The sequence below is a fragment of the Eleutherodactylus coqui genome, chromosome 3 (assembly GCF_035609145.1).
Source record: "Eleutherodactylus coqui strain aEleCoq1 chromosome 3, aEleCoq1.hap1, whole genome shotgun sequence".
NCBI lineage: Eukaryota > Metazoa > Chordata > Amphibia > Anura > Eleutherodactylidae > Eleutherodactylus > Eleutherodactylus coqui.
The window spans coordinates 259,930,029-259,948,990 of NC_089839.1; the positions used below are offsets into that span (position 1 = coordinate 259,930,029).

The 18,962-nt window shown below is 42.3% G+C and overlaps 1 protein-coding gene across 1 annotated transcript in view; it reads left to right on the plus strand.

The window, feature by feature from the left end:
* Window positions 1–3,942: 3,942 nt before the first annotated feature.
* The window catches only part of EPHX4 (epoxide hydrolase 4), an 83,531-nt gene continuing 68,511 nt past the window's right edge, over window positions 3,943–18,962 (plus strand). Inside the window, exon 1 of the mRNA XM_066594745.1 lies at window positions 3,943–4,232. Coding sequence (XP_066450842.1) covers window positions 3,987–4,232 — 246 coding nt within the window. The 5' untranslated portion in view covers window positions 3,943–3,986. The remainder of the gene's footprint in view (window positions 4,233–18,962) is intronic.

Genomic DNA, 18,962 nt, shown 5'->3' on the forward strand with positions numbered 1-18,962 from the left:
CCCCTATCCACGGACGTGATTTCACCGGCGGCAAATCGCCGTCTGAAGCTTTCCATAGCGTTGTTATGGAAAGCGCCGGCCCCATGTCCATGAGCAGAGAATCATTGCAATTCTCCACTCGCGGCCGGCAATTAGGCTGTCAGATAGGCTGACCGGGGGAGATTTATCTGCCGGCTCCTGGGCGTCAGCTCCCACGGCGGAGATCCACTCCGAGATACCGCAACGCCCGTGGACAGGGGGCCGAAGTCTGTGAAGATGGGAGGGGGAGGAAGAAGCAGCAGCTGGTGGAGATAAAGATGCAGAGAAACTCAGTAATGTGGCTGTGGCTTTCTATTAAGTGTTTTAGCTCAACCCAGTGCAGGAATCCCATCTGCACTGTTTAGCATTGCTGTATAATGTCCTCCATGCTGCTTCTGTGTCTGTGATAGATAGGGATAAGGTAACAGGATCTCCTCTACTGTGGGGAGTGTATAGGAGACATAGCTGCTGGGCTCCACCCCTTACACCAGCTGAGTTAATGGAAAACTGACAATTAGAAACTGAGCCTGCAGATTGGGAAAACCGGTGTTGAATTCATGATAGTCATCTAAAGGCCAAAAATATTGCTGCTTCTCATGTATTAGATGTGACTGTTTAAGTTTAGTTACACTTTATCAATTGCCTGCAATGCTGTCTACAACCTGGCCCCCTTCTTATATACAGTGACGTCAACGCTTGTGCAGTCATTTTGACGGCTGTCCAGTTTTGGTCCAGTAGTCATTTAAACGGCTGTCATACTGTCTAAATGGGACATTAGTTTATGATGGTGATGGGTTTCCTTTAGCTTATTGCTTATAACTGTACTGCGACACTGATATTGAATGGGGATTTATAAATGTGGGCCGTGTGTAGATTATAAATCATAACATTGTAACAAAATACTTCTTTAAGGGCTCTTGCACATGGCAGAGCTTGCTTCCGCATGCGGAATCTGGCCCAGGGAGCAGCGGCGTCCGCGTACCTGGTACTTTGTTTTCATCTGTGCTGTGGATGGTCCACACGGCAAACTGTTGGACATGCACAGTACAGACTTTTTTTTAACTACTGCTTTTCCCACGTCATCACCTAGCAATGATGCAGAATCTGTGACCTTTCAGCAATGTCATTGCGGAAGGGCCGCAGATCAGACGACTTCCATTGACTTCAATGGAAGCCGTCCATGCGAAATCCGTGGAAAAATGAAGCATACTGTGATTTTTTTTCTTTTTTCCCACCTCTTGCGGAAACCGCAAATGGTTTCCGCTAGTGTGGAGAAAGAATAGATTTCCCATAGCATGCTATGTGCTGTGGATTTGCAGTACATCCGTCCGTGGGCAGGAGCCCTTATTCATTTTTATGTATAGTTTAAAGACAATGGTCATTTGATAGCAGTCATATATATGATTGTTTCTATGACTTCTACAAGTTTATCAATTCACATTTATGCAGGAACTACAAGAAAACCCGTCCCAGGATGGTGACTGCAATCTATAGAAGTATCTGTACTCTGGAGAATTACTCAGTGGAATTATAAAAAATAGGTATATTATAAAGGCATCTGTTATTTCAAACACACAAAATGCCTAGGGCAAACCAACTTGGAGGTTCCTTCGTTGCTTCATTCTCTCTGCTTGTGCAGCTCAGCGCTCCTCTTCACTGTTATATATTCAGGGATGTACCATGATTTCACAAAAATGGGGAAAAAAGAGGTTTAGTACCATGTTAGCCATGATTTCACAAGAATTGTGACTTTAGAATTTGTTAAATCAAGATTTTGTCACTCCGTGGAACCTCTGCAGATGATTGATGAAAAAGTGCAGATTTTACAATGTGGGCTTCTGTGTTTGATAAGGGAGGGAGCTTCACACCGCTTGTGTGGATGTAGATGTAGTTTGTTGTAGATGATATGGTGATGATGACTGTGAGGTATAGCTGCAGTTACATAATGCGTACACATGAGGGCAGAATATTTTGATAAACCGCACACATCGGGCTAAGGATGCTTTCACACCTGCGTTAGGGCTCAGTTCAGGGTTTCCGTCTCATTACTCCGTTTTTGCAGAAGCGAATATTAAATAAAGTGGGAGAAAACGAATAATGGGGTTTCAAAGAAACAGAAAGCAAATGGAAAGGTTTTCGTTTTTTTGGATGGGAAAATAGCACCATCCGCAGTGTTAATTTTCTGTATAAAAAAACAAAAAAACACCGGCAACCTGATGGAATGAAAGCAAACAAAAGCTTTTTATTTGCTTTCTGTCTTTTTGAAATCCCATTGAAAACAATGGGGGATAAAGCTGTACAGTTTTTTCCATTTTATTTCAGTTTGGGCTCATGCCCATGGCCTTATGCATAAAACTCCCCGCAGTATTTTACACATTTGGCAGCCATACGCTCTGCCGGCAGAGATCGTGTAGGACACACTGTGCATGCCCACGAAACATACACTCACGGACATGCGCAGTGTGTTTTATTTCCCCTTAATTCCCAGCTCTCTTCAGAGCAGGGATGCGTATGGAAACACTGCGGATATGCAATGCATTGCATCTAGACAGCATATCATACGCTGCCCATACGAGTGTATAGGACTCGCACTACGTATCAACGCAGAGAAATAGAGCATGCGAATGAAAGTTCATTGACTCCATTCACCGTGTATCATGTGTGCGTGCAACACGCGTAATAAAAGGTCGTGTGCATGAGCCCTTTCTCTCCTCCAAAAATGGAGCGACAGAAACCCTAAGCTGAACCCTAAGGGCACCCACACACTTGCGATTGTGTTTTTTGTTAACGCGATTGTCAATGGGACTTTCTAATGTTAAAAACGCAATGTACCAAAAACGCAGTTGCGTTGCGTTTTTTACATTAGAAAGTCCCACTGACAATCGCGTTAAACGCAAACGCAAGTGTGTGAGAGCCCTAACTCCGCTGTGAAAGCAGCCTAAGGGCTTTTTCACATGAATGAGAAACGTGTGCGAGTTTTGTGCAATTCACACAAAACTTGCACAAATATGAAATCCATTCTTCTCAATGGATTTATTCACATGAGCGTTTTTTTCTTCTTCGTTTTTTTACTTCGCAGTAATGCTGAGAAGAAAAAAAAAATCACAGCATGTTCTATTTTTGGGCTTTCCTGTGGGAGGAATCGGTAGTTTTTTCCCTTTAAAAAACCGCATGCCAGTGCGATGTGATTTTTCCCATTGAAGTCTAAGGCCTCCTGACCCCGGGCAAGTTTGCACTGCATTCCCTGTGGCCATCGCAGTGAACGCTTTCAATAGACTTACAGCCCCGCTGTCCACAAGCGGAGAATCATAGCGATTCTCCGCTCGCGGGATTTAAATCACAGCATGCTGCGAAGTGTCACAGTTCTCCGCGGTGAGCCTATCTGTCAGATAGGCTCAGTGTGGAGAACAGTCAGCTGTCTCCTGCTACCCAGCGGCAGTTCCCGCGGTGGATATCTGCCGCGGGATATCACTACACCCGTGGACCGGAGCCCTAAGGGTAACACTTGCAATCCTTTCACGCGTATGAAAATCGCAATTTCACAGACACAATGTGATTTATTAATCAAAAACGCATCGCATCACTATGAAAATCGGGTTGTGATAACGGACATGTGCTTCAGAGAAATGTCTACCCCCCAGGATCACTACTGTATCTGCTGTATCCCCAGCTCTGAGTGTCTCCAGCATGATTTACAGGCAGATTTAGGCATGCCATCTGCAGTTTTCTTGCATAACCTTTGCACTTGAGGTTTAGTGCTCCTACAAGCATCGCCTTCAGCAGATGCAGTCAAGGTTGTCCACTTGTCATCGTCTCCTTTAAGAGGCAGCATCAGCAGGCAGCAGCCCTCATTGCACTGAGCTCTAGTCACTCCTTCTCCCTCCTCCTCTTGCTTTTCTTCCTCTTGTTTCCATGACTTCTCGCACAGCTCTCCTTGCCACTTGAGGGTGTCCTCTCTCTCCAGCTGGATGCCTGGGCACAGCATGGCGCTGTTGGTGGACAGCATGCTCGCCCTGCCCGGCTGCCTGCGCGCTGCAGCCTTCTGGACTCTGGTCTACTCCTACTGCCTGCTCTACGCCTGCACTGCGCTCATCAAACTTTTCTGCAGCATCCTCATAAGGCCAAGGAGGACCTTCCGGAGGACTCCCAGGGAGGTCACCCCAACCTGCCTCAATGACCCCTTCCTGGGCACCCACTGCTACGTCCGGATCAAGGTAACCCAAATATGCACCCCAATATTGTTCTGCAACCCCTTGCATTGCACACACACAACCCTGGAGTAACTTCAAACTTGTATTCAGCATGTATCCAATTCTTTCTCCAACTGCTGCAGCACACGTTACTCTGTATCAGTCATTGTGGGATGATATTCTGCAGAGCTGTCAATAAAGGAACATGAAATGTATCAATAAGATTGACACATAGGTTAGACGTTCCTAGAAGCCCATGGAAGCACATAGTGGATGCTGTTTACCCCTCTCTGGTTATAGTATTTACAAACACATAAAACATAAACACAATATTGACACATTATTTTTATAAACAATGTCTGTGTATTCCACAATCATAGGAAATTCATTAGCATGATGCCCCCGTTAATAAAAGTAGCATTGGCTCCAGTAATGAATGTGGCCGTAAATCATTCATAAATTCTGAGCTATGTCACACCATTGCCATTTATTCCCTCGGTGCTAGCAGCTCACTATATACCATGGCTGTGGCTGCTGATGTCTCCCCAGTCAGTAAATACACAGTATCCGTACTGGTTAGTTTGTGTTCTCCAGTCATGGTTGTATATAACAAAGGCTTCTCAGTCATGCTGTAGGGATTCTCTGCATCTAGCTGTCATAGACCATGTGTATGATCCCATACTGTCTATGGCTGATGTATATTCTATAGAGAACTGATGACCATTATTTGGATTGAGACTTCACATAATCCGTGTTAATACTAGATGCCACCACAGGCAGACAGTGATAGATTAACCCAACAGTCTGCTGAATGCCATAGACTATGAATATCATTGTTTCAGTGTGTCCCTCATCCTCTGTGTATTATGTGCTATTTTCCTCTATCCTCTGAGCACGTAGTCGTTTTGCAGGTCACCTTCTTTCAGTATGTGTTCAGTGTCACGTTAGTAGAATAACAATTCACGCTGCCAAGTTGAGTGTAAACATGTAGCTAGCCTTTTCATCGAGGCAATTACTGCACCTTAATAGTAATTATCCGTTCAATTGGCATGGCAAGTGGAATCCAGCCTCCATGGAATGATTAAGCACTTGTCTAGTGTTATTACGAGGGGCAATATAGCTTCATATAGTGGCATTCAGTGAATTCATCTCATTTTTCAAGGTTACTGATGAGTTACGAAACAGCCTATTGTTCACATAGAAATCATTTGGTTAAATAAGCCTGTGTGTTATCTTCATCCTCACTGGATCACGATGGAGATAGAGTCTAATAGTAGTTCTCTTGCCAACAGAGGGAGAAAGTCACAGCTGGCATTCATTTTCAGCCTCAAGTATTGAGCGTACATTGGGCATTAGACCAAATTATTGGAAGTCATGATATACACTTTCATGTGGTGTTCTCTAGGAAAGCTCATTTACTTGTACTTTATAGGAAGATGAGTGTAGTGTGGTGTAAAAGGATCCCAGAATCTCGGTGTGGTATATTTGACCAATATACTTTGTTGTTAATACCTATATTGATACATACTGTATATGATGAAGATACAGATACAAGGGGGATGGGGATTAATGGGCATGGAATCCAGTTTACAGCAATGCTAATGATTAGGAAAACAGTCACAAGCACATACTCCCAGATAAAAGCATTTGTTATACTCTATCAAACCCAAACTAGGGGGCGCTAGCAAACCCACTAAACAGACCTGAATGCCAATAAGTACATACGTGTATGTGAGCTCAACACTTTACTCTTTTAAAGCCATGCCTCTTCTTAGCGGTCAGAATTGCAAGAAAATGTGACCCTTTTTGCAATAGTGAATTGGTAGTGCTTAGCCATTCCAAACAGTTCAACCTTGTTTCTGGATGAACTTCATAAAAAGTTCAGTTCAGCAAGAACCCAAACCTTGGGTGGTTTGTTTTGACTGAACCTCCTTCTGCCTCAGTGGTTAGCACTGTTGCTTTGCAGTGCTGTAGTCCTAGTAAAAAAAAAAAAAATTATACTCACCTAGAAAAGCCATCTAGCTCTTCTCTCTGGCACGGCAGTCGTCTTCTGTGTTCTGGAGGGCGGGGATTGAAAAATCCCCACCCCTAGAAAGCGCTGGTCTTATTGGCTGAGCGTTCAGCCAATCACAGGCAGCGCTCAGCCATTAAATGACAGCTGAGTTCTGCCGGTGATTGGTCACAGTGCTCAGCAAATCACAGGCAGCGCTCAGCCATTTATTTAATTCATGAAGAGCTGAGTGCTGCCTGTTATTGGCTGAGCGCTGTGACCAATCACAGGAAGCGCTCAGCTGTCATTTAATTGCTGAGTGCTGCCTGTCATTGGCTAAGCGCTCAGCCAATGAGACCCGCACTTTCTGGGGGTGGGGATTTTTCAATCCCTGGCCTCCAGAACACAGAAGAAGACTGCTGTGCCGGAGAGAAGAGCTCTTCTAGGTGAGTGTAATTTTTTTTTTTACAGCTAGGGATGATTTTCAGGAAAGAGCTTATATTTCAAGCCCTTCCCCAAAAGTCATCGCTGCGGGGGTTACTTGCAACCCATTGCTTTCAATGGGGCCGCAACAGTGAAAGCAATGGGATAGCATCATGGACTTCTGCCACAGCTATGACAGCTATGGCAGAGGATTCCTTTATCCCCGCGGTCCCTGCAGGGATGAATGAATCCTCTGCCATAGCTGTGGCAGAAGTCTCAATGGGGCTGGCGCTGCTGCTGGCTCCATTGGAAACACTGAGTGATATCACAGATTTTTTTCTCTGCACTGCAAGGCTTGAGAGTAAAAATCACAAATGAGTATGAAACCATTAAAAATCATTGATTTTATAATCATCACTCTCGCATTGCAAGAAAAAATATCGCTAGTGGGTAGGCACCCTAAGACCTCTTCAAGACCAGGGCACAGCTGCGATGGCAACCAACAGTTGCAATCAAAATTATTCAATTCCTAGGCTTATTTGCTAAATTTACAAACTTTCAGCTGTTTATTAAAAAGCAATCAAATTAAAGCAATTTAAATAACGCAACACAAGTAATCTAAAAAACGGTTTCTGTAAATTCAACATGAAACTCCACTTTTAGGGCTACTTCACACAAGTGATTGCACCCTCACACTGGCCTCATCATGAGCAAAAATGCTGAATGAAGAGTAGCCGCGATCAAGACCCGAGCTTTAGCTGTGTTTTCTTGTCCATTCCCATGGGCCTCTGTGGTCTAGTAGCAAAAATATATGCTGCAGCGCGGAAATTCCTCTGTTGGCATGAGTCCTCAGAATGACTTCTAATAGTTAAATAGAGCCAGCTGTAATCATTTTCCAGCGTTGGACGCAGCTAAACTCCCCCCTCCTCCCTTTTTTTCTGTCCCACAAAAGCCTATGTGAGCCTCCAACATATCTCAGCAAAAGATATCTTTTCCGGCTGCATATAAAAGCAGTTGCCGTTTTCGATTGTTGATGTCCGTTATTTTCCTGCATGATATTTTATGCAGCTATAAATCACAGATCTGAATTAATACATTGGAAAACGATACTTCAGATGTTCAGGATTTTTATCGTGGCTAAACAAGGCACGTAAAAATGCTTGCGTAAGTAAGGCCTAAGGTCGCTTTCACACGGCCAAGAAACTTGTGCAAGATTTGTGCTTTGCGAAATGCACCAATCTTGCGCAAATATGAACTCCATTGTTTTGAATGGAGTCACATACATAACATATATACAAAAATTGTGACATGTCCCATCTCTTCGCATTCCTTGGAACGCATCGCCCATTGATTTCAATGGGACCTTTAATGCATTCCATAGCTCTTGCATGCTGTGCTATGTGCATGCGAGAGCAAAGCGAGGTTTCCCATTGAAATCAATGGGAAACACTTCCCATCCTCTATCGCCTGTGAAACTCATGTGAGAAGACCGGAATTTCACAGATGCGATGTTTTTTCCTGAAAATCTCTTCACATCCATGAGTTTTTTTTGACCCAACGTCACGCTCGCCTGTATGTAGGTAGCCTCAATGACTACTGCAATCTCAGAATTATTCAAATCCTTGAATAGAATCCCTCATAAGAGCACACATGTGCAAATCAGGTGTTGTCTCAGGCACAGCTGATGCAAGTATTCAAGGGCTCCATTAATTGCATCAAGTAAAACACATAAAGTATCTGGACTGACTAAAGGCCCATTTACACACCCAGATAATCTTTCAAAAGAGTGAAAGATCAGCAATAGTTTTGCATAAAGTACTAATAGGCACTAATTGCTAGTAGTACTTTATCAGCTTTATTTGCATGCAAATGAGCTTCTGGGAGCTGTTACAGAACTCAGCAGAAGGTCTGAACTCTGTAATTAGCTCGATTGTTCAGCCAGGAGCTCCCCATGGAAAATTCAGCACCATGGACAGCAAACACAGTGTGCGGTCCTGCTTATCAGATGTTCTACTGAACCATGGTTTTCAAGCAGAACTGAAAACTGTGGTTTGGCAGAAAACTGAAAAATCGGCACATTTAGACTAGCGAATTTCTCCCGCATGTATAGGTCTGGCAAATAATTCACAAAATGCATGTATATAAATCGCATGACCGAAGCGGCAGATGTGTTTTTAAATTCGCACATAAAGTGCGGGCCCCAGTGCCGCTGCAGCAGGGGATTCCTTGGATGTAAAAGCCCTGGATGCTGTCACAACCAGGGGTTTCACCTTGCTGTCTATGGGGCTGGTGGCAGCAGTGCTGGCCCCATTGAAGACATAGAGGGTACATCGCGCTCCCCTGTGACAGCTGTGACAACTAGGGCAGGGGATTCCTTCATGTAGGAGTTAAGTTTTTGTTTTGTTTTTTAACATCTGGGGATGATTTTTGGGGAACGGCTTATATTTCAAGCCCCCCTCGAAGATCATCGCTGCATGGGTTACCTGCATCCCATTGCTTTCAATGGGGCAACAGCAGTGCCGGTCCCATTGAAAGCAATGTGATAGCATCGTGGTCCTCTGCCACAGCTGTCATAGGGGAGCGCGATGTACTCTCTATGTTTTTAATGGGGTCGGCGCTGCTGCCACTGGCCCCATTGACCCCAAGGTGAAACCCCTGGATGGGACAGCATTCAGGAGTTTCACATCCAAAGACTCCCCTGCTGCATGTGTAACAGCCGCAGCAGGGGACAGTGATCCGCTCCCATTGTTTTCAAAGGGGTCAAATTATGTATACGAATTTGAGGATCGTGTGTGAATTGTGAAACGCTGTCCAATTTTTGCAGGTGTGAATTTTACTTACATGTACAAAAGGAACATGCGACCGCTTTCATTGGAAAGCATTGGTTCTAATAAATGTTAATTGAAAACGCAACTATACATGCATTTACATAGTAACATGGTATATTAGGCGGAATGAAGACAATGTCCATCTAGTTCAGCCTGTTTCAACCCTCTTGTTGATCCAGAGCAAGGCAAAAAACCGAAAGAGGCAAAAGCCAATTATCCCTTTCGGGGGAAAAAATTCCTTCCCGACTCCCTAATGGCAGTCAGACTAATCCCTGGATCAACCTCTAATAGTTCCTACCTGCCTGTCAGACCCGGATCAACAACCCCCTGGTCACCTAAAATTTATATCCTGTAATATCCTTCCGCTCTAGAAAGACATTTAGTCCCCTCTTCAACTCCTCTATGGATTTTGCCATCACCATTTCCTCAGGCAGAGTGTTCCACAGTCTCACTGCTCTTACAGTAAAGAACCCTTTTCTGTGTTGGTGATGAAACCTGCTTTATTCTAGACATAGTGGATGCCCTCTTGTTACCGTCGCAGTCCTGGGTATAAGCAGATCATGGGAGAGATCCTGGTATCGTCCCCTCATGTATTTATACATAGTTATTTGATCGCCCCTTAGCCGTCTTTTTTTCCAGGGTAAATAATCCCAATTTGGATAGCCTCTCTGGGTATTCCAGTCCCCTCATTCCATGTTTTAGTTTAGTTGCCCTTCTTTGAACCCCCTCCAGTACTGTAACATCTTTCCTAAGCAACGGTGACCAGAACTGTATGCAGTATTCCATGTGAGGCCTGACAAGTGCCTTATATAGTGGGAGGATAATGTTCTCGTCCTTCGCCCCTATACCTCTTTTAATGCACCCCAAGACTTTATTTGCTTTTGCAGCAGCTGACTGGCATTGGTTGCTCCAGTTAAATCTACAATCCACTAGTACCCCAAGTCTTTTTCCATCTCACTTTTCCTAGCTGTACCCCATTTAGTGTATATTGGTGACATCCGTGTCTCCTGCCCATGTGTATAACCTTACATTTATCAACATTGAACTTCATTTGCCATTTTTCTGCCCAAGCCCCCATCTTATCTAGGTCCTTTTGTAGCCGTACCTTGTCCTCAGGTGCATTATCTTGTATGATTATGTATCGTCTACAAACATTGATATTTTACTGTGCAGCCCCTTTATCAGGTCGTTGATAAATATATTGAACAGAATGGGGCCTAATACTGAACCCTGTGGCACTCCGCTAGCGACGGTGGCCCAATCAGAGTACTATCCATTTATTACCATCCTTTGCTTCCTATCTCTGAGCCAATTCTTTACCCAGATACACACGTTTTCACCCAATCCGAGCTGTCTCATTTTATATATCAACCTATTATGAGGCACGGTGTCAAATGCTTTAGAGAAATCCAGATATACTAGATCAATACAATCTCCCAGGTCCAGCCTAGAACTTAGTTCATCGTAGAAGCTGATCAGATTGGTCTGACATGATCGACCCTTCATGAACCTGTGCAGGTGAGGAGTTATTCCGTTGTTCTCCTTGAGGTATTCTACGATGGTGTCTCTCAGAAACCCCTCGAATATTTTTTCCCGTTGTTGAAGTGAGACTTACCGGCTTGTAGTTACCAGGCTCACTTTTGGGCCTCTTTTTGTAAATTGGAACCACGTTGGCTATGCGCCAATCCAATGGTACAACCCCGGTCTTGATAGTATTCAGAAATATTAGATATAGCGGCCTAGCTATCACATCACTTAGTTCCCTTAGTACCCTTGGGTGTATTCCATCTGGGCCTGGCGATTTATCGATTTTAATCTTCTTTAACCGATTCTGCACCTCCTCCTGTGTTAGGTATGAGATATTTTGCGAGGGGTTCATTTTATTCCCCTGCATCTCATGTGGCATTTCCTTTTTCTTCGTGAATACACTTGAAAAGAAACTATTTAATAGGTTTGCCTTCCCTCCATCATCTTCAATGATTTCTCCTGCATTATTTGTTAAAGGGCCAGTGCTCTCGGTTCAAATCCTTTTGCTGTTAATATAGCTGAAAAATAGTTTCGGGTTGTTTTTGCTTTCTTTGGCGATCAGTCTTTCTGCCTCCTCCTTGGCCCTCTTGATCTTTCCTTTACATATTTTGTTTTTTTTCCTGTACGATTTTAGTGCTTCTTTGCTGCCTTCTTGTTTTAGTAGTTTAAACGCTTTCTTTTTTCCGTTTATTTCCCCCCTTACCATCTTGTCAAGTCACATTGGTTTCCTTTTACTTGAAGTTCTTTTTAAAGGGTATGAACTGCTCACATGAGGTAATTAGGATCCTTTTAAACTTTTCCCATTTGTCCTCTGTACCGTCATTTTTGAGGATGTTGTCCCAATTAATGTTGCCGATAGTAGTTCTAAGCTGATCAAATTTTGCTTTACTAAAGTTTAGTTTATTTGCCGCTCCCTGAAAAGGCTTCTTATTGAATGCCAGCTGGAAGTTGATTATATTGTGGTCACTGTTCCCCAAGTGCCCCTCAACCTGTACCCCTGTTATTCGGTCTGGTTTGTTAGTTAATACTAAGTCCAGAATGGCCCTCCCTCTAGTTGGTTCCCGCACAAGTTGGGTAAGGTAGTTATCTTTAATTGATCTCAAGAACTTATCACCCCTATGAGATTTGCAGGTTTCGTTTTCCCATATTATATCCGGATAATTAAAGTCCCCCATGATAATTACTTTATTGCGGTTTGACACCTCTTCTATCTGCCTTAACCCCTTGAGTGGCAGGTTTCCTATCACCCTGTCGTGCCCACCAGGGCAGGTTTTTTAAAATGGTCTAATCATTGAATTTCAACTAGTTTTGCAGTTGCGTCTCAAGAGCCATAACTTTTTCATTTTTCCATTGACATGGCCATATAAGGGCTTGTTTTTTGCGGGACAAGTTGTGATTTTTTAAACAGGGGGGAGGAAAAAAAGAAATGGGGAAAAAAGAAAAAAAGGGGCCATGTCATTAAGGGGTTAAATAATGTATTAACTTCCTTCTCTGGGTCATTACGACGCATGGATACCACATGTGTGATTGTATTTTTGATTTTTTACAAAGTAAAGGGAGACAAGTGTTTTTTTAATTTTTTTAATAATTTTTTTACTTTTTTTTTTTATTTTTTTTATTTTATTTTTATTTTTTTTTGTCCCTATAGGGGACTTCCACAGGGACCCATCAGGGCCCCTGATCACATTCCGGGGGTCCGATGGTGACAGCCCTTTACATGCTGCAGTGACAACCCTTTACATGCTGCAGTCACATAGACTGCAGCATGTAAAGGGTTAACACAGCAGAGATCGGAGGTTTTCTCTGATCTCTGCTGTAAGAGCTAGCACCTAGCTGTCCTCTGACAGCTAACAACCAGCTCTCCCTGCCACAGAGACCATCCGCTTGCTTCTGACAAGCCGATGGTCTCTATGGCAACCTGTAAACAAAGCAGGACATTGCCGACATGTCGGCAATATCTTCTGCTGGTTTTTCAAAGCCCTTGCACTGCTCTGTGTGGGTCTGTGCAGGCAGAGCACACTGTCACAGCTTGTGGCATTGTGCTCTGCAGCTCCCATAGTCATACATAGCCCGGAAATCTTCCGGGCAGTATCGCTATGAGCAGTGGAGCTCGGCCCCGGAAATTTTCCGGGCGTGCCACTCAAGGGGTTAATAGTAAGTTTTCAGTTTCTTCTGTTGCTTTTGGTGGTCTATAGAAAACCCCTATCAGGATTTAGTTATTTTTTTTCTCCCTGTATTTCTACCCACAGAGATTCCACATGTTCATCTCCTGCACCTATATCCACTTGTAGCCTTGGCATTAAGTACAATTTAACCCTGTATTGACCATGCAATAGTCTTTTTACGTCCTGCAACGCACCGCTGCTATCTCCTTCCATACACCGCAGGTGTGAGCTGTTTATTACAGCTGACACCTGCGGGCAACAGCCCCGTTTGGCCACCCAGCCGATCGGGACTGTTAACCCTTTAAATGCCGCTGTCAAATCTCACCGCGGCATTTAAATCCCCCGAACAATGTTCTGGGGTCCCGTACGGCCCCCCTGCGGGTGTCATGGCAGCCGGGGTCCTTCTGAAAGACCCCAGGGCTGTCATGGCAGAATGCCTATCAAGCCATCACTGTGGGGTGGCTTGATAGGCTGCCTGTCAGAATGCAGTATGATGTAATGCTATAGCATTACATCATACTGCATAAGCAATCTAAACATTGCTATTTGTGGTCCCCCAGGAGGACTGAAAGAAAAAGTAAAAATAACAATAGTTTTTTTTGTTTTTTTTTAAGTAATAAAAGTCCGAAAAAAAACCTTTTGCCATATTTACAATAAAAAATCTAAATAATAAAACAAAAATACTTATTTGGTATCGCTGCGTTTGTAAAAGTCTGTTCTATCAAAGTAATACATTATTTACTGCGCAAGGTGAACGTTGTCCGAAAAAAAAAAAACAAACGCCAGAAATGCATTTTTTTGGTCACATTGTTGCCAAGAAAAAATCTAATAAGTCCTATGTGTTCTAACGGAAACTGCAGGACGTACTTCACAAAATGAGCCCTCACACAACTATATTGATGGAAAAATAAAAACGTTATTGTGCACAGAAGATGGAGACAGAAAATAACTTTAAAAAATTTAATGTTTTTTAAAAAAATATATAAGTAATACAGCAAAAAAAAACTATAGAAGTTTGGTATCGTAGCAATCATACTGACCCATGGAATAAAGTTATCATGTCATTTATGAAATAAATAGTACCATTGAAAAATACAACTCGTCCCGCAAAAAACAAGCCCTCATACGGCGACGTCGATGGATAATTAAAGGAGTTATGGTTTTTTAAAAGGGGGAAGGAAAAAACGAAAATGGACAAAAGCAAAAAAGTGTGGTCACTAAAGGGTTAATGTACAGACATACCCCTCCCCCTTCGCTAGTCTGCCTGAGCCCTAATACAGTAAATTGAACATGTAGCTTTTTCATATAATAGAACTACTAATGAGCCCATGTATCAATAATCGTTACATCGATGTTACATAATATGATCCACTGAAGTTCTCCCCACCATTGGGAGCATGAATCCCACCTGAATTGTGTAAGCGTGACCAGTATTTGGCAGCTTGGTGACTTGTGAGTAACGGTTCGGGGTGAGGCACATTGAACATGTGGGTTTTTACTGCACCATTTCATTCCAACAATATGATGCGCTTCATTACAGCTAATCATTCCATTTATGGGCACTCGGTTATGGAGCGCCCGCAAGTTCTAATATTAATTTGTTCCGGGACAACCATTTCAACTTGCATAATAAGCAGATAAAGCAAATCCTTACACATAAAGCGAGCGCTGTTCTGTACTCCATGTACTGAACTACTCTACCTGTTCTAGGATAAGCTGCTCTTTGGACACCAGAGGAGCACAGCTCTATTTTATTTTTTTCTAGCAGACTGTATGTGTTGTACGGGCGTGGGGCTCGTTCACACTAGCATTTATCCTCCCTTTAGGCTTTCTGTCACTCAGTTCCATTTCTGGAACAGAGAGACGGAATTAAGGAGTTCTGGTTTTACCACCATTGATTTCAATGGGGTTTAAAAAAACAAACAAACAAAAAAAACAGCTTTCCGTTTGCTTCCATTCCGTGGAACCAATATGGCAGTCTGCAGTGCTTTTTGTTCCGCTTAACAAAAATTGGACTCTAAACAGAACGGAAGCAAGCGGACGGCTTTTTGGGTTTTTTTCAATGTTTTTTAAAAGCCCATTGAAATCAACGGTGGTAAAACCAAAACCATTTCATTCCATCTCTCTGCTCCAAAAATGTAACCAAATGATGGAAAGCCTGAACGGGGGATAAATGTTAGTGTGAAATGAGCGCCATGTAGTACCCTGTTTCCCTGAAAATAAGACATACCCTGAAAATAAGACATAGCATGATTTTTCAGGCTTTTTGAGGATGCTTGAAATATAAGCCCTACTCCAAAATTAAGCCCTGCTAACAGTTAAACAAGTCAATTTTTTGACTTTAGTGGAAGTAGAAAGTAGTACAATACATCTAATATAGATGCAGAGCACTGCAGTAGATGTAGAGGATGCTACTTATGTAGTGCAGGGGTGGAGCAATATAGCACATACAATACAGGTAGAGAACAGTAGAGTATATGCAGTGAAGGTAGAGTACTGTGTAGTGCATGTAATTCATGTAGATAACAGTAGAGTATATATAGGGAAGGTAGCGAGCTGTACAGGACATGTGATAAGGTAGATAACAGTAGAGTATATGTAGTTAGGGTAGTGAGCAGTACAGGACATGTGATAAGGTAGATAACAGTAGAGTATATATAGGGAAGGTAGCGAGCTGTACAGGACATGTGATAAGGTAGATAACAGTAGAGTATATGTAGTTAGGGTAGTGAGCAGTACAGGACATGTGATAAGGTAGATAACAGTAGAGTATATGTAGTTAGGGTAGTGAGCAGTACAGGACATGTGATAAGGCAGATAACAGTAGAGTGTATATAGTTAGGGTAGCGAGCAGTACAGGACATGTGATAAGGTAGATAACAGTAGAGTATATATAGTTAGGGTAGCGAGCAGTACAGGACATGTGATAAGGTAGATAACAGTAGAGTATATGTAGTTAGGGTAGTGAGCAGTACAGGACGTGATAAGGTAGATAACAGTAGAGTATATGTAGTTAGGGTAGTGAGCAGTACAGGACATGTGATAAGGTAGATAACAGTAGAGTATATGTAGTTAGGGTAGTGAGCAGTACAGGACATGTGATAAGGTAGATAACAGTAGAGTATATATAGTTAGGGTAGTGAGCAGTACAGGACATGTGATAAGGTAGATAACAGTAGAGTATATATAGGGAAGGTAGTGAGCTGTACAGGACATGTGATAAGGTAGATAACAGTAGAGTATATGTAGTTAGGGTAGTGAGCAGTACAGGACATGTGATAAGGTAGATAACAGTAGAGTATATGTAGTTAGGGTAGTGAGCAGTACAGGACATGTGACAAGGTACATAACAGTAGAGTATATATAGTTAGGGTAGCGAGCAGTACAGGACATGTGATAAGGTAGATAACAGTAGAGTATATATAGTTAGGGTAGCGAGCAGTACAGGACATGTGATAAGGTAGAAAACAGTAGAGTATATATAGTTAGGGTAGTGAGCAGTACAGGACATGTGATAAGGTAGATAACAGTAGAGTATATATAGTTAGGGTAGCGAGCAGTACAGGACATGTGATAAGGTAGATAACAGTAGAGTATATGTAGTTAGGGTAGTGAGCAGTACAGGACATGTGATAAGGTAGATAACAGTAGAGTATATGTAGTTAGGGTAGTGAGCAGTACAGGACATGTGATAAGGTAATAACAGTAGAGTATATATAGTTAGGGTAGTGAGCAGTACAGGACATGTGATAAGGTAGATAACAGTAGAGTATATGTAGTTAGGGTAGTGAGCAGTACAGGACATGTGATAAGGTAGATAACAGTAGAATATATATAGTTAGGGTAGTGAGCAGTACAGGACATGTGATAAGGTAGATAACAGTAGAGTATATATAGTTAGGGTAGTGAGCAGTACAGGACATGTGATAAGGTAGATAACAGTAGAGTATATGTAGTTAGGGTAGTGAGCAGTACAGGACATGTGATAAGGTAGATAACAGTAGAGTATATGTAGTTAGGGTAGTGAGCAGTACAGGACATGTGATAAGGTAATAACAGTAGAGTATATATAATTAGGGTAGCGAGCAGTACAGGACATGTGATAAGGTAGATAACAGTAGAGTATATGTAGTTAGGGTAGCGAGCAGTACAGGACATGTGATAAGGTAGATAACAGTAGAGTATATGTAGTTAGGGTAGTGAGCAGTATAGGACATGATAAGGTAGATAACAGTAGAGTATACTGTATATAGTTAGGGTATCAAGCAGTACAGGACATGTGATAAGGTAGATAACAGTAGAGTATATGTAGTTAGGGTAGTGAGCAGTACAGGACATGTGATAAGGTAGATAACAGTAGAGTATATATAATTAGGGTAGCGAGCAGTACAGGACATGTGATAAGGTAGATAACAGTAGAGTATATGTAGTTAGGGTAGCGAGCAGTACAGGACATGTGATAAGGTAGATAACAGTAGAGTATATGTAGTTAGGGTAGTGAGCAGTACAGGACATGTGATAAGGTAGATAACAGTAGAGTATATATAGTTAGGGTAGCGAGCAGTACAGGACATGTGATAAGGTAGATAACAGTAGAGTATATGTAGTTAGGGTAGTGAGCAGTACAGGACATGTGATAAGGTAGATAACAGTAGAGTATATGTAGTTAGGGTAGTGAGCAGTACAGGACATGTGATAAGGTAGATAACAGTAGAGTATATATAGTTAGGGTAGCGAGCAGTACAGGACATGTGATAAGGTAGATAACAGTAGAGTATACTGTATATAGTTAGGGTATCAAGCAGTACAGGACATGTGATAAGGTAGATAACAGTAGAGTATATGTAGTTAGGGTAGTGAGCAGTACAGGACATGTGATAAGGTAGATAACAGTAGAGTATATGTAGTTAGGGTAGCGAGTAGTACAGGACATGTGATAAGGTAGATAACAGTAGAGTATATAAAGTTAGGGTAGCGAGCAGTACAGGACATGTGATAAGGTAGATAACAGTAGAGTATACTGTATATAGTTAGGGTATCAAGCAGTACAGGACATGTGATAAGGTAGATAATAGTAGAGTATATATAGCAGTACAGGACATGTGATAAGGTAGATAACAGTAGAGTATATATAGTTAGGGTAGTGAGCAGTACAGGACATGTGATAAGGTATATAACAGAGCAATTTATGTTCTGATGGTAGAGTACAGAACATGTAATGGAGGTAGAGAGCAGTAAGTACATGTAGTGGAGGTAGAAAGCAGTATAATGCATGTAATACAGATAGAGTAGTACAATACATGTGGCAGAGGTAAAGAGTCGTTCTGCACATGAAGTACAAGTAGAGACCAATGCAGTACATTTAGTATTAGGTAAAGAACAGTAGAGTATATGTAATGAAGGTAGAGTACTGTACAACACATAGTAGAGGTAGAGTGTGGTAAAGGACATATAGTACAGGTAGAGAGCGGTACAGTTTATACAATGAAGATAGACTATGATATGTTTAAAACAGTAGAGTATATGTAGTGGAGGTAGAGTGCAGTGCAGGACATGTAGAACAGGTAAAGAGCAGTACACTATATGTACAGGTAGAGAGCAGGACAATAGATGTAGCACACATAGTGAGTAGTACAGTACTTGAATTAGAGGTCAAAAGCAGCACAGAACATGGAGTGGAGGTAGAGTGTAGTACTGTTCCTGTAAAGGCAGAGAGCAGTATAGTACATGTCATACAACTAAAGAGAAGTACAGTATATGTAGTACACATAGAGAGTAATACAGAACATGTAGTGGTGGTAGAGAGCAGTAGAGTATATGT